Source organism: Gossypium hirsutum, chromosome D12 (genome assembly GCF_007990345.1).
Source record: "Gossypium hirsutum isolate 1008001.06 chromosome D12, Gossypium_hirsutum_v2.1, whole genome shotgun sequence".
Taxonomy (NCBI): Eukaryota; Viridiplantae; Streptophyta; class Magnoliopsida; order Malvales; family Malvaceae; genus Gossypium; species Gossypium hirsutum.
This window is the reverse complement of record NC_053448.1, coordinates 55778035-55802869: the sequence shown is the minus strand read 5'-3', so window position 1 is coordinate 55802869 and position 24835 is coordinate 55778035. Positions and strand designations below refer to the sequence as shown.

The following is a 24835-nucleotide window of genomic DNA, read 5'->3' as shown; positions in this document are numbered from 1 at the left end:
CGATGCACAAGTGTGTTTGGGAGTTATCACTCAAACGAGCAATCTGGTGTGTTTTTGATGGCTACTTGCGTATCCGTATCTATTTAGTATATTTCATTGGGTTAAACGGTTAGTGTAAAAGGAAAATATCTGATTGATAATATGTATTGTATATGAAATGTATATATATGTGACTGGAATGATGAAATGTCGTAAATATGTTCGATGATTCTGATAGAATGACACTAAATGAAAATGTTTTGTATAAATTGAAATGTTATAAGTTTATAAGTAACAAACTCACCTCACTGACGAGAAATGTCATGTGGTTAGCTAATTCGTTATGTTAGTATAATTTGAGGTGAGTATGAACTTACTAAGCATTTGTAATGTTTACTCTGTTGTGTTTTCTCTATTTGTAGTTGTCTTTTGCAAAACGAGGTGATCAGATCAATTTAGAGCTCACACTATCAAGCCTTCGATTTGGTAGTCTTGTTATCGTACTGCACTTGGTTATGTGGCATGTAAATAGGCAATGTGATGTTCATGTGTACTTACTTTGAATGATGTTGATTTTGAGACCTAAAATGGTAAATGACAAGAATGGTTATATGATATGGATGAATGTGTGTACCTTGGCAAATGTTTAACTATAATAGAAGCATATAGATGATCATATTGATAATGAAAGGTTAATTTGAATGATGCAATTGATTAGTATCATAAGTTGAATGGTTGATGAATGTACAAGTTTTAATGTCATGTTTAGGTATCTAAGGGAGGTATAATGAGTTTGGTATTCTTGAATCAATTTATTGTTTTGAAATAGTTTAAGTAGATGGAATCGTTTGGAATGATTTATGAAATCTTGCTGTGTTTTGGTGCCAAATGTGGCATATTGTTAAACGTTAGGAAAAATAATGAATGATATGTTTTGGCATGGTTTTGAGAATGTTTTAAATAGGTTTGGATGCTGCTCTAAGAACTTTTTTGATATATTTGGATGATTGGTTTGAAACAAGTATCAAATGACATTAAAATACCAAAAAATAGGATTCATGTCACGACGTCATGTGGTGGTCATCCTAATGAGAAAAGGCAAGTAATATCACGTTGAGAAACTCCGTCGTTTCAACAAGGCCAAAATAGTGAGTGACGTTGCGACGTTGTGATGTGACAAACTATTTTGGCGACGTCACGACAAGGAACTCCCTCACATCATGACGTCATTCCGGACTTTTGAAATCTTTGCAATTTAGTCATTTTTTATGCTCGGGTCAACTTAAGAGCTTTCGTAAGCTCGGTTAAGACTCAGTTTTAATTATATATTGTATTATGCTCAGAATTATGAAATGAATTAGTGTTTAAATTGAATTAATTGATATGATCTGTATATGATTGCTCTGGTAACTGTAGTAGCATCCTGTAGCTCGAGTCCGACGATCTGATTGAGTAAAGAGTGTTACAAAATGTTAAAACTCTAAGATGTTATTAATTTTTTAAACAATTCAATTAACTTCGCAATTGTTATAAATAAAATAGTATTGATAAATTAAAATATAAAATTAAATCAATATAAAATACAATGGACAAAAAATTGAATTAAAACCTTACATAGCATATACAAATGTCAAAATTAACATTAACACGTTACATTGCATGACGAAACTCGAATATGAATGTTCAAAGACCAAAGGTGTCCACCTCAACCGATAATACAAATGTTGAAATTAAAAATCCACACATCACAATTAAAAGATCATAATATTAACAAATTTGAATATTATTTAAATGTATGTTTTTATTTCACAACATCATGTTTAAAGTACACATTTTATTTCTCAAATTATTTTTTAACAATAATATTAAATACTTGATTTTTAAATAAAAAATTTTAAAAGTACTTTTTTCATAATATTTTTCAAAAAAACTTTTCAAAAGTAGTAAAAAAATTGTCAATTTCTAATAAAATACTATGATAAAATTCATGATAAAATTTCATCACTTATATAAAGGGGTGATTAAATCTCTTGTTAAACTATTATTTGATACATATTCAAATGGTGAGAACCAATCCTCTACCTCGTACAAAAAAAAAAATACTCTACGTTACAAATGTAAAGGCATATCCATTTACAGCAGCAGGCTTCAAAATTCAAATCAAAGCTGTTGGAGATGGGCTTCAAAATTAGGCATTGGGTTAACTATAGTAAATTTTAGTGGCAAGGCCAGCCCACCTGGTGAGGTAAGAGATGAACGAAACACAAAGTCAGAAGAGAGCGGCGGTGAGTGAGCGAAGAAGAAGATAATACAAGTTAGATGGTGATCATCGGGAGGACCACAACTCTAGCTTTAATCATCCCTCGCTTACCCCTTCTTTGTACCATATCCTGCAGTCCTCGTCTCAGGTGCCACATCCACTTTTAATGATTACATATACTATTTCCTTTTAGGAAACATTAACCGCTTGTTCGAATTTCATTTCATATTCTCTCACTTATATATATATATTGATGTTATCAATTTAAATAAAGTGTTAGTAGCAAGTTGAGAATGAGTACGAGCGCAAGCACTAACACGGGAGGAAGCGGCAAGTCAGCACTTGTAATTCGGGAATTTGTTAGTGTAGAAGGCGGCGGTGGCAATGCCAGAGACGAAGCTGATGCTATCAGATTCCGTCTTGTATCATACAACATTTTAGCTCAGGTAGGTTTTTCTTTGGGTTTGGGGATCTACGCCCTTTATTAAGAATCATTATGTAATACTTTGTATTCGTATCCGTAGGTATACGTCAAGAGCTCTCTGTTTCCACATTCTCCGTCTCCCTGTCTTCGGTCAGCTCAAATCAAACAATTACTTCTTTTCTTTTTTTATGTCATTGGAATTTCAATTTCTATTTATCTTTCACATGTTTATCATTTCAACTTTGATGTACATAAACTCATGGACGATACTTCTTAGGTCATTATTGTTTAATACATAACTAGTAACTAAAAATGAATGTCCCTCTGTTTTTATTTCTGCTAATTATATCCAAGTGATTGTTTCGTACTCTAAAATCGAACCCCCTTGTTTCAGATGGAAGGCTCGCTCACAGGTAATTTTAACTCTTCTTAAAGACCTTGGAGCAGACTTTTATTCCCTTCAGGTTTGTTTTCTTTCCTCCCAATGAAATTCATAAAATTTCATTTTTTTCCTACTCCTCTCCTGCTTGTAATCTTCCCTGCATTGACTGTATCTCTCTGCATGCACTCATGTACTTTGAGTGTATATTATTCTGATTTTCCTTATATATGGTCAAAACTTATACCAGGAAGTAGATGAGTTTGATTCCTTTTACAAAACAAGTATGGAGGACCTTGGGTATTCCAGTATATATGTTCAGAGAAGTGGACAGAAGCGTGATGGATGTGGAATATTTTATAAGAAAAACTGGTATGCTTAAAGTACTCCCTATTTCTCCCTCAAACAATTCCCTTCCACATATATTAGTAGAATATATACTAGAATTTTGTCTCATTTTTTACATAATGCTGGCGTTCTATCTTATGTTCCAAGCTACCATTGCACAATTGTTTCAGTGCAGAATTGCTTTTAGAGGAAACAGTAGAATACAATGATCTTGTACCCTCGTTACATGATGAAGCCTACTTATCTTCAGACAAGCAGAATGCACCACTGACCAACAGAAATAATGGGGATAGTTCAAAGCAAGGTAACATTTTCTAATGTTATATATCCTTTTTGCATCCTGTCACACCTGCATTATACTTGTTGCTTGATACTTTGGCATCTCAAAACCAAGTTATATAATTTTGTTAGCCTTTCTTCCTCTGATTTTAAAGACTTCTCTGCTTCTTGCCTTTGTTTTCCTCTATTACCATGTGCAATTGGTTTTAGTGTATACAAATTTGTTTTAACATTTTATTTTCCCCTTTTCTCCATTAGTATTGCCTTTGGTAGTTTTGTGTGTCTTTTACAAGTTGAGATGGATTAGGGATAAACTTTATTTGGCATTATTATGGCGAAAAGTTCTGTAGTAAATCTTCAAACATATAGGTAAGCTTTAGAGATCCTGTTTTCTGGGCTTTCCAGAAATTCTTAAAGTGTGTTTCTCGGTTAAATATATGTCTGCAGAAAAGCAAGCAATGGCGTAAAAGCATATTGCATTTTAGGTTGCTAAACTGTGACTAGTTAATAAATCATATTATTGTTGGGTGATGTTATTGCTTGAAGCATAGGTTGATAAGAATAAAATATTATTATCCAGAAAGCTAAAATTTAATTTCTTAATATGAGTTTTCCTTCTGCTAGAAAGTGATCAAGAAAGAAGTATAGAGCACGGAGCACTTTGTCCTCCACTGAGCTGCTGGTGGCATTTTAACCACTAAGGTCTTCTTATTACATATAGTAGAGATATTATTTGGACTAAGTGTCTACTGCTGAAGTTTTATTAGCTTATATTACAGCACAAGTACATTTTCATGAAGGAAAAAAATTGATATAGTTAATCGTTTATCATTTTGCAAATCTTAATGATATGTATACCTGCCCTTTCCTTTTCTTCTCTGTCTTTTGCTAAAGTTCTTTTTTGTGATGGAATTTGGAATCTCATATCATTACCTGCTACAAACTAGTGATGACATGGTATGCTGGTTGTTCACTGTTTGGATGATCTGTTTTCAGATTTGTCAGAAAAGTTCTCAATTTTGTCAGTAAAAAGTAGTCCAGAGAATCGTGGAGATCCCAATGATCCACGTGTAAGATTAAAGAGAGATTGTGTAGGAATTATGGCTGCCTTTAAACTCAAGCATCCTTTTCATCATGTTGTTATTTTGGCAAACACTCATCTTTATTGGTAAGCTATCCAAGTTTTCGTTGATTCAATTTATATAGCTATTATGTGTTTATACATCTTAGATCTTATGAGTTATGTTTGGTTATATATATAATATCAGGGATCCAGAATGGGCTGATGTTAAGCTTGTCCAAGCCAAGTATCTTTTAGCGCGCTTAGCTCAGTTTAAAACACTTGTAACAGACAGATTTGAATGTACTCCTTCGTTAATTTTGACTGGTGACTTCAATTCAACCCCTGGAGACAAGGTTTGTCCATAAAATTTAACTTATTTATTAGTTTTTCACATGTTTCTAGTTTCCACGGGATAACCCAAATTCTTTATCTGTAGCTTCTTGTCTATCCTTTCTTGCAATTTTATATTGGAAAATTATCCTAATTCCATGAGTTTCTTGATGGCTCTGTTTGTATTCTAAGTTTATTTTGCTCCTTTATCCATTTAACATTTTCATGGAACTCTAAAATAATAAACACGTGGAGGGAAAATACTGTTGGTGCTAGTGAACTAAGTTTGTGCTCAGTAGCAGCTTGTCTTGCATAGTTTTTGTTTGTTCTGTATACTTGCACGTGAAAATTGTAGTCTTGCCCCCCAGTGAAACAGCTTGATTGGAATGTTTGATGAGCTTGAGATCCACGGGGACTTGTTCTATACTTTAATTTGACTTTCATTGTGCTTTCTTAACTCACCCTAAGCTTCCTCTTTCAAAATCCTTGCTCTCCCTCTGGGGGCATGGTCGCCTGTTTCAGAGCATAATCAAGCATGTTCTTTTGCTTGATTGTGGCTTTTTAGTGATAAAGATTGAAACAAAAGTTATGGTGGTTTTTTTAATGGATGACATACTGTATATCTATATATCTATTAATCTTGCCGAGTTTTGTGGATGCCTTAAGTAGTTGCCAACAGCTTCTTTTTTTTTTTTTTTGTTATTTCTGCAGCCTCAACATTTTGCAACATTCTGAATGTTAGTTATGTTTTCAGGTTTATCAGTATCTTATTTCTGGTAACTCTACATCATCTGATAGATGTTTGGAAGAACTTCCTCTTCCCTTGTGCAGTGTTTATGCTTCGACAAGAGGAGAACCACCATTTACGAATTGCACCCCTGATTTTACTGATACACTTGACTATATTTTCTTTTCCCCATCTGACTGCCTAAAGCCTGTCAGCATTCTCCAACTTCCAGAGTTGGATTCACCTGATGTTGCTGGTGCCTTGCCAAACTATAGCCACCCAAGTGATCATCTGCCAATAGGTGCTGAATTTGAAATTGCCAAAGACTAAAATGTTCAAGCTGAGAAATGAGCGAAAATTGGTTTACCAGATAAGTTGAATTTGCTTCGTTCGTCGTATTCTTTTCTTTATTTTTTGGAATTTAGGACATCCTATACTATTCTGGAGATAAGGCACTTAAAGCCTGTAAAAGAATTGACAGAATAAAGCTGAATTCTTGTGGTTTTGGATTTGGATGGTCGTTAATGGAGAGAAATGGAAATGGAATTGCGTAATAAGTTGGGCTTTAATGTATGATACTTTGGCATGGAAATTGGTGTTGAAAGCCTGTTTTAATTTTTATACAAGGGAGAAATGGTGCGAGTGGGGTAAGCACTGAGCATCTCTTTTTGTTCTTTGTGGGGATAAGGGAAAATGGTAGTAGTAGTAGAGGATCAAAAGCAAGAGACAAATAAGGTAAAGAATAGTAGCACTTGCCTTACCTCTCTATTTTCAAATTTCAAAAGTTTGTGCAGCAAATGAGAAGGGGATTTGATAGACAAGCACCAAAACCAACACCATCACCCATTCAAAAATTATAATAGCAACAATAATTTACATCTCCAAACAAATTAAAGGAGGGGGCATTAGCAAAGGAATAGCATATATGTAAGATTGCAAGTCAATGCCAGTTATAAAGATCACTAGAACCCTTTTAGTTATATTCCCAAAGCAATGATAAACTTGAATGCTCATAGATTATGTGAAGTGATGCAAAGTCAAGTTTCTCCCTAAATACTAAGAGAAAGAAATATAGAAAATGTTATAAACAAACAAATATATATCCATAAAATTAGATACATTAACTAACAATTGAGACAATAAAACAGTACCAAAGTGCAATTTTAACTTTATTAATTTAAAATTTTAAAAATTTTTAAAGGGTTTAAATAGCAAATTCGCCTCTACAAGTGATTGTTTGGTAGATTGGAAAATTTTGGAATGATAGAAATTTGAAAGACTGAAAAAAAAAAAAATTGATCTCCTTGTTTCATATGGGAGTCTCGTTCACAGGAAATTCATAAATTCTCCTACTTAAAATCCTTGGAGCAGACTACTATTCCCTTCCACCCAATGAAATTCATAAATTCTCCTTCTTCTTTTTCCTACTCTCCTGCTTGGGCTCTTCCATGCATTGACTCAATCTCTCTGCATGCACTCATGTAATTTGAGTGCATTTGTGCGTATTATTCTGATTTGCCTTTTACAAAACAAGTATGGAGGACCTTGGGTATTCTAGTAAATATGTTTAGAGAAGTGGACAGAAGCCTGATGGATGTGGAATATTTTATAAGAAAAACTGGTATGCTTAAACTACCTATTTTTCTCTCGAAACAATTTCCTTCAACATATAATACTAGAATTATTCTAGAATATATACTAGAATTTTGTCTCATTTTTAGGTAAAGCTGGCATACTATCTTATTTTCCAAGCTACCATTGCACAATTGTTTCAGTGCAGAATTGCTCTTAGAGGAAACAATAGAATACAATGATCTTGTACCCTTAGACAAGCAGAATGCACCACTGACCGACAGATGGGGATGGTCCAAAGAATTAGAAAGGTAACCTTTTCTATTGTTATATATCCTTTTCGCATCCAGTCACACCTGCATTGGCCAAGTTATATAATTTTATTAGCCTTTCTGCCCCTGATTTTAAAGAATGCTCTGCTTCTTGCCTTTATTTTCCTCGATTACATGCATTTTTTTAGTATTGCCTTTGGTAGGTTTCTATGTCTGAGATGGATTAGGAATAAGACTTATTTGGCATTATTATTGAGCGAAAAGTTCTGTAGTAAATCGTCAAACATATAGGTAAGTTTAAGAGACCCTGTTTTCTGGGGTTTCAGTAGTTCTTAAAGTTTGTTTCCTTAGTTAACGGAAATATCTGTTTGCGGAAAAGCAATGGTGTAAAAGCATATTGGATTTTAGGTTGCTAAACTGTGATCGGTTCATATATCATATTATTGTTGGTTGATATTATTGCTTGCAGCATAGGTTGATAAGAATAGAAATTTAATTTCTTAAGATGGGTTTTCCTCCTGCTGGAAAGGATCAAGAAAGAAGTATAGAGCGTTTCGTCCTCCACTGAGCTGCTGGTGGCATTTTAACCATTAATGGTCTTCGTATTACATGTAGTAGAGATATTATTTGGACTAGATGTCTACTGCTGAAGTTTTATTAGCTTATATTACAGCACAAGTAGATTTTGATGAAGGAAAAAAATTGATATAGTTAAATCGTTTATCATTTTGCAAATCTTAATGATATGGATACCTGCCCTTTCCTTTTCTTCTGTCTTTTGCTAAAATTCACTTTTGTGATGGAATTTGGAATCTCATACTGTTACCTGCTACAAACTAGTAATGACATGGTATGCTGGTTGTTCACTGTTCGGATGATCTGTATTCAGATTTGCCGGGAAAAATGTAGTCCAGAGCATCGTGGGGACCCCAATGATCCATGTGGAAGATTGAAAAGAGATTGTGTAGGAATTATGGCTGCCTTTAAACTCAAGCAACCTTTTCATCACGCCGTTGCCCATCTTTATTGGTAAACTACCCAAATTTTCGTTGATCCATTTTTTATAGCTATTATGTCATGTGTTTATACATCTTAGGTCTTATGAGTTGGCTGTGCTGAAGCATATGTATATTTGTTTATATATAATATCAGGGATCCAAGATTGGCTGATGTTAAGCTTGCCCAAGCCGAGTATCTTTTAGCACGCTTAGCTCAGTTTAAGACAATTGTAACAGACAGATTTGAATGAACTAAGTTTGTGCTCAGTAGCAGCTTGTCTTACGTAGCTTTGTTTGTTCTGTATACTAGCGCGTGAAAATGGTAGTTTTGTCCCCAATGGAAAAGCTTGATTGTGATGTTTGATGAGCTTGAGATCCATGGGGAATTATTCCATACTCTAATTTGGCTTTCATTTTGCTTTCTTAACTCGCCCTAAGCATCCTCTTTCCAAAACCTTGCTCCCTCCGTGGCATGATCGCCTGTTTCAGAGCATAATCAAGCATGTTCCTTATTGCTTGATTGTGAACAAAAGCTGAGGTGTTTTATTATTATTATTATTATTATTATTATTATTATTATTATTATTATTATTATTATGGATGACATACTGTATATCTATATATTTATCTCGTTGAGTTTTGTGGACGCCTTAAGTAGTTGCCAGTAGCTTTTTCTTTTTCTTTTTGTTATTTCTGTAGCCTCAACAGTTTGCAACATTCTGAATGTTGTTAGTTATGTTTTCAGGTTTTTCAGTATCTTATTTCTGGTAACTCTACATCATCGGATAGATGTTTGGAAGAACTTCCCCTTCCCTTGTGCAGTGTTTATGCTTCGACAAGAGGAGAACCACTATTTACGACCTACACCCCCACCTTTACTAATACACTTGACTATATTTTCTTTTCCCCATCTGACAGCCTAATGCCTGTCAGCATTCTCCAACTTCCAGAGTTGGATTCTGGTGCATTGTCAAACTATAGCCACCCAAGTGATCATCTGCCAATAGGTGCTAAATTTGAAATTACCAAAGACCAAATGTTCATACTGAGAAATGAACGAAAATCTGTTTACCAGAAAAACTGAATTTGCTTTGTTTGTTGTATTCTTTACTTCACTTTTCCTTATTTTCCATATTTATTTCTTTGGAATTTAGGATATCCTGTACTATTTTGGATAAATGGGACTGGTTTTGTGATTTGTGTATGTATTTTTAAAGCCTGTAAAATAATATACAAATAATAAAGCAGACATTTTTTGGTTTTGGTTTTGGTTTTGGAAGGTCGTTAAAGGAGAGATGGAATTGGTAATGCGTACTAAGTTGGTATTAACATATGATACTTTGGTAAGGAAATTGGGGTTGAAAGCCTGTTTTAATTTTTTAGGGAGGAATGAAGTTTTTCTTAACTGACCATGAAATGTGTTTCATTTTCATGAGCGGAATTAAATTCTCAATTATATGGTTAAAGGATAAGATGAACAACCATCATATGAAATGGAACAAGTTTGGTAAGCATTGAGCTTTTTTTTTTTATTTGTTGGGGGTAAAGTTGTCTAGGGTCTAAATTGAAAATTTGATATTGAATTCTTTATTGTTTCATCTGTGGTTTAATCAATTTGAGCGATCAATGCTTAAAAATAGGAGGGAACACGTTACACTACCATACCAACTTTGTACAGATAGGAGAGGATCGGATCAAAAGAAAGAGACTAATATGGTAAAGAATTAGTAGCACTTGCCTTGCCTCCATTTGCAAATTGCAGAAGTTTGTGCAGCAAATGAGAATGGGATTGATAGACAAGCACCAAAACCAGTACCACCACCCATTTACCAACGGCTCATAGATTTTTCTTTTGCCCTATGATGCAATAATTAGAGCATTACATTGAAACTCAGAAACTTGATTTCGGTTGGTACGATATGATGCTGTCTGCCAATGCCATACTTGACCATTCAAAAGCGAGGTGAAAGTAGACTAAATATAATGGACTCTGACTCTGATGTAACTAATGGATGCCCATAAGCGCCACTTTAAACGTCACACACGCATATAGGCTCCTTTGACATCCAAAAATCATGGAAAAGACACTTTTTGTCGTCTAAAGAAGAGACTACTACATATATTTGTATGATTTCATCACCCCACAAATATAACAGTGACTCCAAATTGACTCTTTCAATTTTCTTGTCAGCAATGACAAATGATATATGTTTTATTATATCATCATCATCATCACCATCATTTGCATTCCATATTCCATGTGCATATATATGTACTTGAAGTTTTCTAGTATAAGTAGTGTGAATATATATATTAGATGTTGATTACTGAGAGATGGAGGAGAATCCAAAAGAAAGAAAAATGTCAGTAATACTGAGGAAAAAGTGCATTGTTAAAGCTATGAATGAACATCTCTCACCAGAGCGTCACCATAAGCTTACACTTTCAAACCTTGATCTTCTTTCCGGCCGCTTCCCGGTGACATACTTGTACTTATATTATCACAGCAGATCAGACAGAGGTTCGATCAATATTAGTAATAATGTGTTTGAGTCACTCAAGACTTCACTCGCCAAAACTCTGAGTTACTACTATCCTTTTGCTGGTCGAATAGTAGAAGACCCGCAAACAAGCCAGACTCTAATCATATGTGACAACAACGGTGCCCTGCTAGTGGAGGCAGTGGCCAATATCCCTTTGATCCACCTGGATTTCTACAATTTAAACCAGACCCTTGAAGGGATACTGGTCTCGTGCCTGAACCCCGACGAGTTTCCTTTTCCTGTGCAGGTTCAAGTAACATGTTACACTTGTGGCGGGGTGTCCATTACTTTTACCTTCGACCATGCTCTAGGTGATGCCACTGCTTTTGGCAACTTTCTCTCCTCGTGGTCCCAACTAGCTCGTGACATGCCTCTCTCTTGCATACCGGATCTTGATCTCGGGAGAAGCCTTCCACCGCGCCTCCCTCCTACGTATCACCCTTATTTCAATCATGTTTTTGTCAAGTGCACGCTTGAAGATATTAGAAACATACCTAAAACCGGCATCTTGCTCAAGCGCCTTTACTTTGTTGACGCCTTGAGCATCAATCACCTGCAAACTCTTGCATCTGCCGACAGTAACAAGAGAACGAAAATCGAGGCTTTCTCTGCCTATGTTTGGAAGATTATGGCAACAAGCATTGATGAAAGCCACGCTAACTGCAAGATGGGTTGGTTAGTTGATGGACGTGGTAGACTAAGTCATAGCTCCATGTCAAATTACATTGGTAACGTATTATCTGTGGCTATTGAAGAGGCAAGCATTGTAGAAATAAAGCAGGGCTCCATATCGGCAATTGCCAACAATGTTCATAGGGCTATATCCAAGGTAACTAATGAAGCTCATTTCCAGGATTTGATTGATTGGATTGAGTGCCACAAACCTGGATTGATGCTCCCAAGATTTGTCCTAGGTCGGGAAGGGCCTGCCCTTGTTATTTCATCCGGACGAAGATTTCCGGTTGCTGAATTGGACTTCGGGTTTGGTAGTCCCGTGCTCGGAACAGTCTCCTCCACAATTGAAAACAGTGGAGTTGGTTACATGAACCAGAGGCCAAGTGCTAGGGGTGATGGCTCATGGGTCATTTCCGCTATCTTATGGCCACAACTTGCTGCAGCATTGGAGTCTGATTCAGTTTTACAACCACTGTGTGCCTCACATCTTCAAAAATCATAATAATAACAATGATTTCATCTCCAAACAAATTAAAGAGGGGCATTAGCAAATGAATAGCATATATGCAAGTCAAAGCCAGATTGTTATAAAAGTCATAAGAACCTGTCTAGTTATTTGCAAAGCAATGACAAATTTGAATGCTCATAGTTTATGTGAAGTGATGCAAAATAAAGTTTCTCCCTAAATACTAAGAGAAAGAAATATAGAGAAAGCCACAAGCAAATATATATCCATAAAATTAGATACATTAAATAACAAATGAGATAACAAAACAGTACCAAATTTATTTATGTTTCAAAACCAAGTTGAAGCTCAAAAATCTCAGCAATCTGACAGTCTCATTCTTGACTTTTTATTAATTTATTTCTATCTAATTTCCTTCTTTGACATTACATGACATGATGAATGAATCATCTTACAAACACCTAATTTAGTATTTCTGGAAGAACTAACGACTGCCTGCTTTGAAGTTTCTTATTTATTCCTACCTCAAAATCCCAATTCCCTCAACCAAGAAAAAGGGCGAGGGGGGTTGTTCTACCACCTCGTTGGCCAGATAATGAAAACAGCAATCTATCTGATAAATCTTCTCTAACTACCAATTAACAGATGAATGGTGCAAGATTTGTCCATCAACATACTCAGTTTTTAGCAGAGAAAAGTGAGGAACTTGATTGTGATACATGGCACTTCTATTCATCCAGGAGAAGTTCCTGAAAAGTTTTAAATGTATTTAGGCCAACATTTCAGAATATATGTGAAGGAAACTAACTAGTAAAACAAAAAACAGATCTACATAGTTTAAAACTCCAAATAGATCCTTACTCTCCCAATTCATCTTCATGATGCAAGAAAGTCATCACAACCCCCACACATGTGCATCCTGCAGCATCAGCCTGTTGCGGCTAACAGCTCAGTCAGTAATCTCAAGCTCAAATGCACCTGACATTCTAGGCGGGAGAAGCAAGCATGCAACTGTGAGAACATTTAGGAGAAATCAGTTCCTTTCTTAACATCAAAAGTTCAGAACCATAAGCCCTAGTCACTCAAATAATTTTCCAATACGATTCACCATAAACTCCAAATAAAAGCACATACATCAAGCAAAGCCATTTGGAAAAAAAAAAAAAAAGCTTCAGTGCTAGGGTAAACACTAGAATTACAAGTAACAAGATGAAGCAACGAACCTCTGATGTTTAGCAACCAGTACAGTATTTGAGAAAGAGAAGTATCATTGTTGTCCCATGGTCAACAATAAACTTTCCTGCGAAAGAATAATGCAAAATAAATAATCAAACAAAGTAAAACATCAATCTTACAAAGTACAACATATATATAATATAATTGCATAGATCCAGTGAGATATTATACCATGCCAAAATTTGCAACCAGCCCTCAGGGACACTCATGGATCAAAGTCGTATAGGTAATATCATCTAATGCCAGTCCTTCACTATTCATATTATCACATACTCTAAAAGCATCATCCACCCTCCCTTCTTTACATATCCCGTTCATGAAGGCATTATAAGTAACGGCATCAGGGGCAATTCCACGTTTAATCATCTCTGTGAGAAGTTTTGCTGCCTCATTCATTTTAGCCAATTTGCAGTATCCATTGATCATAATGGTATAGGTAACTTTATTTGGTTGTATATCATACGAAGACATTTCTTGTATAAGACTCGCAACTGTATCCATCTGGCCTAACTTAGAATAACCTCCAATTAGTGCTGCATAACAGACAACATTTGGCAACAAGCCCAGACCTCTCATTTCCACAAGAAGTCGCTTTGCATCGTCAGGAAGACCTATGTTGCACATTCCATGTATTAGAGAAGAATATGTGCCAATAGTTGGTAGGATGCCCTTGCTTTTCATGTCATCACAAAGTTGAAAGGCCATCTTCATATTCCCTTTTTTACAGTAAGCTCTAATCAGAGTGTTGTAAATAACAGCGTTGAGCTCCAGTTTGGTAGTAACCACTTCATCCAACAAGTTTTGACCCTCTTCAATTTGATCAACATTACAGTATCCATCTATCAAGATGGCATACGTATAAACATTGGAAATCAGACCATGGCTTTTGCTTTCATCCCAAACCTTGACAGCATCTTCCATTTTCCCCATATTCGAAATGCCAAGTATAAGCAAATTGTAAGTGTAAATATCAGGCTGAATTCCACGCTTAAACATTTCTTCCTTTAATCTAAAAGCTTCTTCCACTTTCCCCTCTTTGCAACATCCCAAAATGAGTGTATTGTATGAGACCCTATCAAATATCAAACCCCTCTGCAACATCTCCTTTAGAAGCCTAATAACCTCTTGTACCTTACCTGCTTCACATAAACCATGAATTAAAGCATTGGACGTTATAATGTTAGCAGGAAATCCTTTTTCGAATAGCTTATACCAAAGTTCAACGGCTTCATAATGCTTTCGTTCCTTGCAAAGTCCGCCAACCAACATTGTCATCAACCCGTCATTGGGCCTTAAATTTCTCAACAACATTTCTTTCGTAAGATGTAGAGCAGAATCAAACCTAGACTGCAAGCATAACCATCGAATTACAGAACTAAATGTGCCAATGTTTATAAATAACCCTCTAGACAACATTTCCCCTAAAAGATGCTCAGCATGCTCCATTTGGCCAACCCTGCAAAATCCATGCATAAGCAAATTGAATGTGACAGAGTTGGGCTTCATCCCATTGGATAACATTTGATGCTTTATCCTAAGTGCCTCATCAATATTTTCCATTTTGCAGTAGCCAGCAATTAATGTATTATATACAAACTCATTTGGGGCAAAGCCCTTATCAGACATTTCCTTCAAAACTGAATTGGCTTCCTCAAATTTATCCAATTTAATCAAACCATTGATAAGAACACTATATGTAATGAGGCTGTGGTCAACACCCTGTTTTGTCATGTTTTGCTTAATCTGAAATGCCTCATCCAGTCTGCCACTCTTGCATAATCCGTGGATAATATTATTATAAGTAACTACATTTGGAGAGATACCCAAGTTTTCCATTCTAGAGAACAAAGCCATGGCATCCTGAATTCTCCCACCCTTGCAAAATCCATTAATCATTGTAGTACACAAGTAGACATCAAGGGAGACAGAACGAGACAAAGTTTCAAATACTTGGTACGTCTTTCGCACTTCATTAGCCTTAAGTAAAGAATTCAAGAAAAAATTGCAAGTCTTGGTAGAAGGAAATATACCCTTGTAGGCCAGTGTGAAAAAGACATCAATAGCGTAAGTAAAACCCACATTCTTGAACTGGGTGCAATAGAGATGCAGCAACAAATCAACCCCCGCAACCCCCTTAAAAGAGGTATTCAAATCCGCCAATGCAATAGCAATCTGAATGTGATTAACGGTAGGAGGATTGTTAGGAGAGAAAAGTGGCAGCTTCCCATCAATCAAACGAATCAAAAGCAACCTAGCAGCGGAAGAATTATTTGAAAGAAGAAGCAAAAGAATCAAAATATAGTAGGATCGGAGCGTAAAACGGAAGTTAAAACAACGGGAAGCAAGGTGAAAAAAGTTAAGAGTGGTTTTGGGATCGGCACGAGGCGAAAGAGCGATGAAAAATCGATCAAAATCGGAAGGGGATAAAAGAGGAAGGAGCTGTTTGGATTTGGAAGAATCAAGGGAAGGCTTAGAGAGAATAGAAGATAGAGTATCGAGCAAACTCTGGTTCACGGGAGGCGGAGAAGAAGGCTGCCGTTGAGGATCGATTTGTGGGGCAGCTGGAGAAGGAATAGGAGACGAGGAAGTCGCGCAGGTCAAGGGGCGTGTGATTGGGGTGTAGATATAGATGGGTTTAATGACAGCCGCCAGTCTCCTCACATCCATTGCTAACAACGTTTGGGGATAAAGATTGGCGAATGATAATGGTGAAACTGAATATAGAAATGGTATCATAGAGTCATTCGAGTTTGAGAGGATAATAAGCAGCCACGCTCATCCCAATTTTAGACGAACAAACATATTATTATTACCTATAAACACTACTAGGGCACCCATTCATTGACTCGGCTTGCAAAAACTAAAAGGTCACCCAGTTGCTTGCAGAATGCAGGCAGCTAAACACAAAGAAGAAGCTAAACAAACAATGAAAATGGAATGGGGTACAACACAACAATGATGAAATCAGGGTTTAGAGATTTAGGCAGAAGATCAGAGGAGGAGATTACAAATGCGGGCTTTTCAATCCAACTGGACCAAGCCCACTTCAAACCTTCCTCATTATCATTACTTTTGGATTGGACTTAACCTAGTTTTCTTTCTTTTCTTTTCTTTAAACTAGGTTTAATTTTACAAATAGTCCCTATACTTTATAAAAGTTATGAATTTAGTTCCTATACTTTAATTTGATCATTTTTAGTCCTTGTACTTTTTTAATTTTAAAATTCCTATCATCACCAAATGATAACTATTCAATTCAATGAGTTAAGTTATGTTATTTCTACAATATTGATAACATGTTAATTTGCACGACATTTTGTGTTTAATTCGGCTTATTTCTGAATTGATCCCTGTTAAATTAGTGTTTTTATGTTTTAATCTTGTCAGGGATGCAATTGAGACACTAAGAGACAAAAACAAGCAGAAAATGACCAAATTAAAACACAATAAATGAAATGAGGCCAATCAAAAGTGTGAAAAAAGCCAATGACTCGTCAGATTTTTTGACTTTGTAAAAGTCAAAAAAAAAGTTATTTTATTTTTATTTAATTTTATGTTAAATTAATTAAGGCTAAAATTAGTAAATTCTATGTATATAAATAGGAACTTAATGTTCTTAGGAAAGACACACCTAATTTTACATTTGATTTCAATTTGAAATTGAATAGCCATTATTCTTTTTCATTCAAATTGGCGTGAGCATTCTCTTTCCATTTCTTTATTTTTTTCAAATTGGTTTAATTGCTTTCTAAGTATTTTTCTTTCTCATTCTTCACCGCTATCATCAAATCACTTTTCAATTCTACAAAGCATGAATAATTTCATGCTTCACTAAATTCCCTCTTAGCTTTAGGCCGGTGCTTTTTTCGGTAGGGAATCGTGAGATATGTATTCGTGTTAAAAATATTTCCAATCGGTATTCACTTTTTTTCCTAATTATCGGGATATACAACTCATCCCTTGAAGTTAAACTCGATTTCAAGTCAAAGTGCATGTTGAGTTGGAGTTGTGTTTGCTAACAGTTAGAGAAATGAGTTGGTCGTATTGTATTTGGATCTCTGAGAACAAATCAAGGAAGAAGTGATTGGATTTAAACGACCCAAGCGGTTGAGGCCGTTGATTCGAGTTAGGTTCTTCAGAGCGCAAGGTTGCCGGAATCTTGAATCAGGAACACATGTATCTCGCTTAGATAATCGATAATGGTTGATTTGCAGGTCGTACCAGGATCAGCTATGAAAGGAAGAATTGGTGGTTAGGACGTTATTAACTACTGTAACCAGCTTATTGTTTGAAGGAGAAAATTAATTTTCAAGAATCGATTCAGAAATCCAGAATCCACCGAGTCTAGGGCTAAGGCTTATTATCTTTGATTACAAAATCTGAATTTAATTTCCAGTTTAATTTTTAATTAATTTAATTATTTATTTATGTTGTTTCAATTATTTAGTTTCTAAACATTTCAAAACTCCACTGATTTATTTGTTTATTTTTTAGCAAGTCTGTTTGGAGTCGTGGGCACGACTTTTGCAACAACTTTCGATACGACAAAAATTACGGTCACAAGTTAAAGATGGAAGTTGATTATAACATTCAATCCTTGTGGACTTGACCCCACTACCACTCTTTACTACTATTTAAAGTTATTTTGTAGGAATTATTTTTTGTGATTTCGACCCCATCAAATATGATTGAGCAACATGTTATCATATACCTAATGTCGTGTTAGCTTGTTATTTCAACATACTACACACTAAAAATCCAGTTAATGGATTAATGACTGTCATATGCGTCAATATTAAAATTTAAAAATTCAAAAAGTATAGGGACCTAAAATAATTCAATTGTAGAATATTGATTAAATTTACAACTATATGCATAGTATAGGACTAGTAATTGAATTTAACCAATAAGTTTAACTGTTACTGTTTGGGTCATGACTAAATTTTCAAATTTAAAAAAGTAAAGGGATTGAAATTGATCAAATTGAAAGGTACAAGTACAAAAATTGATCAAGTTAAAGTATTAGAACTAAATTCATAATTTTCACAAAATATAGAGACGAATAGCAAAATTTAATCTTTACACTATTACGAGCAACCAAGGATCAAGTCCCATACGTATGGGATTAAACTCAAATTCTTATATCTACAACATAATACTCTTGTCATTAAGCCAAGAGATTGTTAGCTCGTACACAAATATAATTAATACAAGACAAACCATTCAAAAATACAAAATAAAACCATAGAGACAATATCTAAAAGGCCTGAAACTCATTTCCTGTAGAAAGAGTAAACTTTGCTTGAATTAAACCGTCAATCATCGAAAAAAAGAAGCAAAGGTAAAAACTCTTACCAAATTATCACAATCACGCAAATCGAGTAAAAAAATTATAAAAAAGAGAAAAATACACCAATAATTAATCAACTTTAATTCCAATAACAAAATAAACACTCAACTTATAAAAATAACAAATCATTCATTAATATTATGAAAAAGTGAGAAACCAGTCACTCACTAATATTTTCCCTTATAAACCTAACAGAATAAATGACATGACCAGTTAGCCAATTAACTTACCACGTTGGCATGAATTGGATATGAGGAGTAGAAGGGTCTTCCTATTCTCCTCTTCTTTTTCGGCTAACCATCAAAAGTAAAAAATTGCCAAACAAAACCTATGGTACTTTTAAGCCGCTAACCCTTGCGACGGCCATTGCCACTGCCATTGCCGCTGCTCTACCTGCTGCCTTTGTTTTCTCTTTCTTCTTCTTTCTCCTCTTCTCGCAATTCTTCTCGCTTCCCCGAGAAACCAACAACATAGTTTCTTTTTTGTTTACGTTCAATAATACTTTCTACTTTATCCCCCATTATTTTTCTCTTCTTTATTTTTTATTTCCATTTTTCATTTTAATTTCCCTCCATTTCCAGACCTTATTAATCAGTAAAATTGAAAAAAAAAACCCAAGCAGCAGTTGTAGTAGTGGTGAAAGTGAAACCTGAATTCTAAAACCAGTCCCTTCTTTTTTTTTCTCATTTTTTCTTCATTTTTCTCTTCTGGTTTTGTGTTCTATATCTTGAATAATCTCATTTGGTAGAGTTTAATTTTGAAGTAGATGATTTGGGTTTTATTAAGAAAAAATTGGAGAAGTTTTTGAGTTTGCAAAACCGAAGCAAACTCCACCTCTACTTACTTTCTCTTCCATTTCTTTAAAGACTAAATTTTAGAGGAAACCCAATCAAGAAGATTCAATAATGAGACAATCTCTCCAATTATTTGTCTTCCAAGTCTATGGTTTCTGGTAAAAATGTTGGTTACTTCTCTCTTTTTGTATTAGTTTGGTCTGTATATGTACTTTTTTAATGTTTACCGTCTAACAGCAAAAGTTCTCAATTATGCACTCGTTGGAAATTGCTAAAATAATGAAATGAGGATAGATCTACGAATTTTCCTTTTTTAGAAAAATAAAATTGAATGTTTGCTATAGCCATTGCTAGGGTATTGTCTTCAATTTCGTTTTCGAACGACGACTGGTTTCTAAGAGTGAGGGATTGGGCGGCATCTCCATTTCTTCTTTTTCTTCTACTATCTGGCTAAGGTTTTTAAATTGGGTTGTTTAAACTACAGCATAAATTTTAATGTCATTACGTCTATAACAAAAAATTATTACTATGACTGATTTATTATATTTTGAATGTCGGAGTAATTAAACGACTATTAGTTTAACCTTACCCTTATAAAAATTATAAAAAATTTACTCACAAACTTTAACTGAATTAATAAAGTTAAAGACTTTAATTTGTATTTGAAGGAGTAATTTTAAAATTTTGGAAGTTTTTAAAATATTATTGTTTCAAATTTGATTAATTAAAAATGTTATCAATTATAGTTGCATTGATTGGATAAATAGCTGTTAATTTTTAAAAAAATTAAAATATTATTTTATATAAAACTCATATATGATGATATTTATACCCGACACTTACTAAATTTTAAACATTTCAATCAAAATTTTATTTAATTTTTTATAGAAAAAATAATTAAACTTATTAAGATATTTATTAGGTAAAAAAATTTCATGTGGCACAACCATAAAAGTTTTATCTCGTAATAATGCCAATGGACAACAACTATATGTTAAATAATGAATCGCTTTAAAAGCCAAAAAGAAAGAGGCAACCTCTATCTTCAATCAATTTCAAGTAACAAAGCAAACTCAAAACTTCAATTTCCTCAAAGTTTTCTCAACTTGATCAAAACGTAAGTGGGAAATTCCATAAGACTGCATGTATTTTTCACTTTTCTTACCTACCAGCAAATGCTTGACCTCTTCTCCACTCATTGCTAACAGCTTCAGGATGTCTCTAATACAGGGGAAAAATGCTTCAGGACGAGCACAAAATGGTTGGAACACAAGGAACAATGCTTGCATATCAGTTCCAAACTCATTGCTTTGCTTCTTTGAAAACTTAACATCACCTCCTAAAATGCTACCACATATAAAATGGTCCAGCCCATCCGCCACACTTCGCCACAAGTCCAAGAAGTCTTTCCCGTTGAGATTTTTCTTAAGAACATGAAGCTGGCTCTTCAAACTCTGCAACGCTTCAATAAAAGCATTGGAATCCTCAGTATGGTTGTATTCCAGAGTTAGATTTTCAAACTGACGAAGAAGAACGGCGATGATTTCCATAAGCCAGTTGGTCTCTAGTTCAGCCAAGCATTTTATTTCCTCTTCAAAGAAGCAATCATCATAAAACCCTTGGTGTTGTTCCTGCATGTTAGAATTGCTTTCGGCAATTGTCATCTCCAAAAAACTTGCATCATCACTCCATTCTTGCAGCTTAGACTCAACATATCTAGCAGCATTGATTGATTCACAAGCTCTAACAAATGCGCTACCATCAAGCTCTTCAGGTGGCAATTCGGCATTTCGGCAATGCAGAAGCAGCACATTGGAAAAATACCAGAAGAATCTGGCTACAGTTGATCTAACAAATTTGGCACGAGACAAAATATCTGGTAAAGTTTGGCATCTAACAATCATTTCTTGCGCAATTTTAAGTGCAGATTCCGCAACAAATGGAGCTTTATGGGCTTCTCTAGAAGAGAGCAAAAATGTTTCACATATTGTACTAACATCAAAGTCAACTCTATGTTTGTCGTCAATTTGCCAAGCTTTAGCATCCTTGAGTACTGCTTTTAGTTTCTTCCAGCCGTCCTTGAGCTCCATCTTTGCCCAAATCTTAAGCCAATCTGGTCTATCACAAAATACTATCAACACGGATATCCCTCTCCTTTGAGCATCTGGAAACAAGAGACAAGTTTCGTATCTCAATAACGACTGCATCTGTTTATCAAAAGCAACAATAAGGTCGACTAGATGAAGCCACAATGAGATAACTTCTAATTTCATGTCTTTCTCCTTGTATCTTTCAGCCAAGGCAGGAAAAACATTTTTTGTTAAGAACCCAGAAAGTATATGCACCATTGCAGAAACCCAAGCTTCATTAGCACTATAGCTCGTTAATCTAGCTGCATCAATCAGAGGCTGCAAAATATCACTTACTCCTTCCATAAAGTCCCTAGTAACTCTATATACAAGAGCAAACATAAACTCAGGCTGCTCAGCCCATTTCACGAAGTGATATTCCATTCTTACAGCTAAAGGAGTCACCAGTTCATCAATAGCCCAAAGTCGTATCTCGCACTCCTTTTGACCTAAAGTTTTAAACTTTCGAGCTTCTCTACGTGAATGCAGTTGCTGCAAAGTGCAAAGCACATGAAAACTTTGAGCATAAGACTTCTTTTCATTTCCGTGCATTAGAAGTAGTGGGTTCAGGAGCTTAGAGAGCCCTCCACTTTCCACTTTTGATGCTAGGAGTTTTGGAGGCCACCCAAAAGAAGCAAGAAGAGCACGATGTTCTGCAAGAGCTTCTGGTCGAAGTATAGCCAAAGTTTTATCTACTCTATGATCAACTGACTTGAAAAGATGGTGCCATTGTTGGGATTTCTCAACATTGACAATTATCTCCTCAACATCATTCATGGCTTTTATGGCTTTTAGTAATTTTTCTTCCTTTACTCCAAAATCCTGCATGGCAAGAATGTCTGGATATAATGTTGGCGATGCATTCTGAAATAATAGGGGAAAACAGGATCACAGTTATTACTTGTGATGTCAGTAAAGTTGAAAACTTTGCGAACATATTCCCTGGACGATGATTCCCAGAAGAGAAAACTACATCCTCGAGGTCTCCTACCAAAGCTTCTAAGCGAAGTGCAGTTTCTGTAATAGTTAAAGACGAGCTAAGTTCATAGCCAGGTGGCATAGTACATAAAATATTGGGGAAAGGTCACACAAGCTATGAACATAAGAACAAAGAAGGACATGTAAACATATTCTAAAAACAAAGAAAGCATTGCACGCTAAGCCTTTGCTTGATAGAGTGGAAAGATGGAAAATTGAAGGGGTAGAAAAATAGAAGGGTAGAAAATATAATTTTTCTTTCTATAGGTGTGTTTGGCAGGAAAGATAGAAAAATTGAAAGAAAAAATAATTCTCTTTCCATCCACTGCTTAATAGAGTTGAAAAATGAGAGGAAAAAAATAAAACTTTCGAAAAATGCATAATTTTGAGCTAACATAAACCCTCTGATTTCTCTTCTCTTATCATTTCAGTTTGGAAAGATTGGATTTTATGCATTAGGATGGAAAATGATTATCGCTACTATTTTCTTTTCTCTTACTCTTCTTCCCTACCAAGTACACTAAAAATTTATTTTCTTTACACTTTTCTACTCCCTCCTTCCATCCTTCCACTTTTCCACTCTACCAAGCAAATTTGCTTGGTTGAGTGGAAAGGAAATTGGAAAGGTGGATGGAAAATAAATTTGTACTTTTCATAGGTGTGCTTGGTAGTAAAGATGTAAAAATTGAAAAAAAAAATTCTTTCCCTCCATTGCTTGATAAGGTTGAAAATAAAGAAAATAAAACAAAACATTTTAAAATGCATAATTTTGAACTAACTTATAGGTTATGCATTAAAATGTAAAATGTTTTTTTTTCTCACTTTTCTCACCTACCAAGCACAATTAAAATTCCTTTTTCCAATTTTTCAGTCCCTCCTTCTATCCCTCCACCTTTTTACCCAACCAAGCACACCTAAAAGCCGAAAATATGTGTTGTTATTCTAATAACAGATGAATATGCATCAAGGAGCATTCTCAAAATCTAAGCAATAAACTATGAATATAAGCATTAGCAGTAGCTGAGCATTCTTATTCTGAAGCTGCATGAAATCACTGTCGTTACCTCACAGCAGGTTTTTCCTTTTTCAAATTGAATGCAGACATAAGCTAATAGGCAATTGAAGAAAACTTGCATAAAGGAACATTCTTACATACACAAGGCCATAGAATGCAAGAACAAATAAACAGTCTTTCATTGTCATGAGGAATTAAAACCCAGTATTATTATGTAGATAAAATTAAGAAGAAGAATGAGTATGCTAGAAACTATCTGCTTGGGATTATTGCGATAAGGTGTAAAAAAAATGCTGACCAACATATTGGCGGATGAAGTGAATCCGGTGCAATTGAAGGGCCAGCAGCCGCAGTTCTTCACCCAAAAGCCTCTTCAAAGCAGTCCCATCTGCAAAGCCCCAAACATGTTTAAATTAAAAAAAAAAGGGAGAGATTAAGCAAAATCAACCAACAAATCTTATGCAGAGTGCTAACACTGAGAGGAAGCGGAGAGGGTGAGATTGAGATTAGAAAGGGAAGCTTTAGCTCGAAAAGAAGAAGAGATCCATGAAAGGGTGCGATCCATGAGGGTGGTGCGGAGGTGTAGTAGACGATTGTCGTAATCAGAACAATGTTTGGTCCATTCAGACAACAGACAAGAAGAAGAAGTAGAAGATGAGGAAACATCCTTCTGGGTCTTGAAATGTTGGTCCAGGTATTCTGACTGGGATCGACATAGCTTACCCACCTCCGGTAGAATTAGATTTTGAGGATCCCATCCTTCCATTTCCCTCTATTCTCACTAGATTCTCTCTATTCTGAACAGTAAATACGCATGATAACTAAAACCAAACTCATCTCTCTCAATTTCTCTATCGAAGAATTTCGGTTTTTTTTTTAAAAATTAAATAATATAAAAGTACCGCCTTCCACTGCTTTTTTATTTTCTTGGGTCCATTTTCTTTTTCGTCCAACAGCTAATAGAGCGTAAATTCGAATATTTGCATATATTTACTTTTGCTAATTGATTCGACTTTAT

At 35.1% G+C, this 24835-nt stretch overlaps 4 protein-coding genes across 10 annotated transcripts; 2 read left to right on the top strand and 2 right to left on the bottom strand.

Annotated features, from left to right (window-relative positions):
- Positions 1 to 2161: 2161 nt before the first annotated feature.
- On the top strand, positions 2162 to 9894 carry LOC107946845 (carbon catabolite repressor protein 4 homolog 4). Of its 6 annotated transcripts, XM_016881322.2 has the most exons (12): positions 2162 to 2387; positions 2514 to 2685; positions 2764 to 2813; positions 3058 to 3127; positions 3293 to 3414; positions 3561 to 3694; positions 4666 to 4837; positions 4938 to 5085; positions 8523 to 8662; positions 8786 to 8824; positions 9070 to 9169; positions 9377 to 9482. In XM_016881322.2, the coding sequence occupies exons 1-11, from the start codon at positions 2299 to 2301 to the stop codon at positions 9125 to 9127; spliced, it is 1194 nt and encodes a 397-aa protein (XP_016736811.1). In that variant the 5' UTR covers positions 2162 to 2298; the 3' UTR covers positions 9128 to 9169; positions 9377 to 9482. The 6 variants fall into 6 exon arrangements, 5 of the variants coding, with proteins under 5 accessions (XP_016736811.1, XP_016736808.1, XP_016736807.1 ...); XR_001697013.2 differs by lacking the exons at positions 9070 to 9169; positions 9377 to 9482 and adding an exon at positions 7565 to 7672 and having other exon boundaries at positions 8786 to 8835; XM_016881319.2 differs by lacking the exons at positions 8786 to 8824; positions 9070 to 9169 and having other exon boundaries at positions 9377 to 9894.
- A 1071-nt stretch (positions 9895 to 10965) lies between these two features.
- LOC107946844 (coniferyl alcohol acyltransferase) lies at positions 10966 to 12502 on the top strand. Its single transcript, XM_016881317.2, has one exon. The coding sequence runs from the start codon at positions 10966 to 10968 to the stop codon at positions 12349 to 12351; it is 1386 nt and encodes a 461-aa protein (XP_016736806.2). The 3' UTR covers positions 12352 to 12502.
- Positions 12503 to 13746: 1244 nt separating this feature from the next.
- Positions 13747 to 16635, bottom strand: LOC107946843 (pentatricopeptide repeat-containing protein At4g19440, chloroplastic-like). The gene has a single exon (NM_001327520.2). It carries the CDS (start codon positions 16285 to 16287, stop codon positions 13747 to 13749), a length of 2541 nt encoding a protein of 846 aa, NP_001314449.1. The 5' UTR covers positions 16288 to 16635.
- Positions 16636 to 20705: 4070 nt separating this feature from the next.
- LOC107946846 (RINT1-like protein MAG2L) lies at positions 20706 to 24775 on the bottom strand. 2 transcript variants are annotated; one of them, XM_016881323.2, is made up of 4 exons: positions 24292 to 24775; positions 24116 to 24205; positions 22726 to 22841; positions 20706 to 22646 (listed from the first exon to the last, which is right to left on the bottom strand). In XM_016881323.2, the coding sequence occupies exons 1-4, from the start codon at positions 24581 to 24583 to the stop codon at positions 20769 to 20771; spliced, it is 2376 nt and encodes a 791-aa protein (XP_016736812.2). In that variant the 5' UTR covers positions 24584 to 24775; the 3' UTR covers positions 20706 to 20768. The 2 variants fall into 2 exon arrangements, with proteins under 2 accessions (XP_016736812.2, XP_016736813.2); XM_016881324.2 differs by lacking the exons at positions 22726 to 22841; positions 24292 to 24775 and having other exon boundaries at positions 20706 to 22688.
- Between the last annotated feature and the right edge of the window lie 60 nt (positions 24776 to 24835).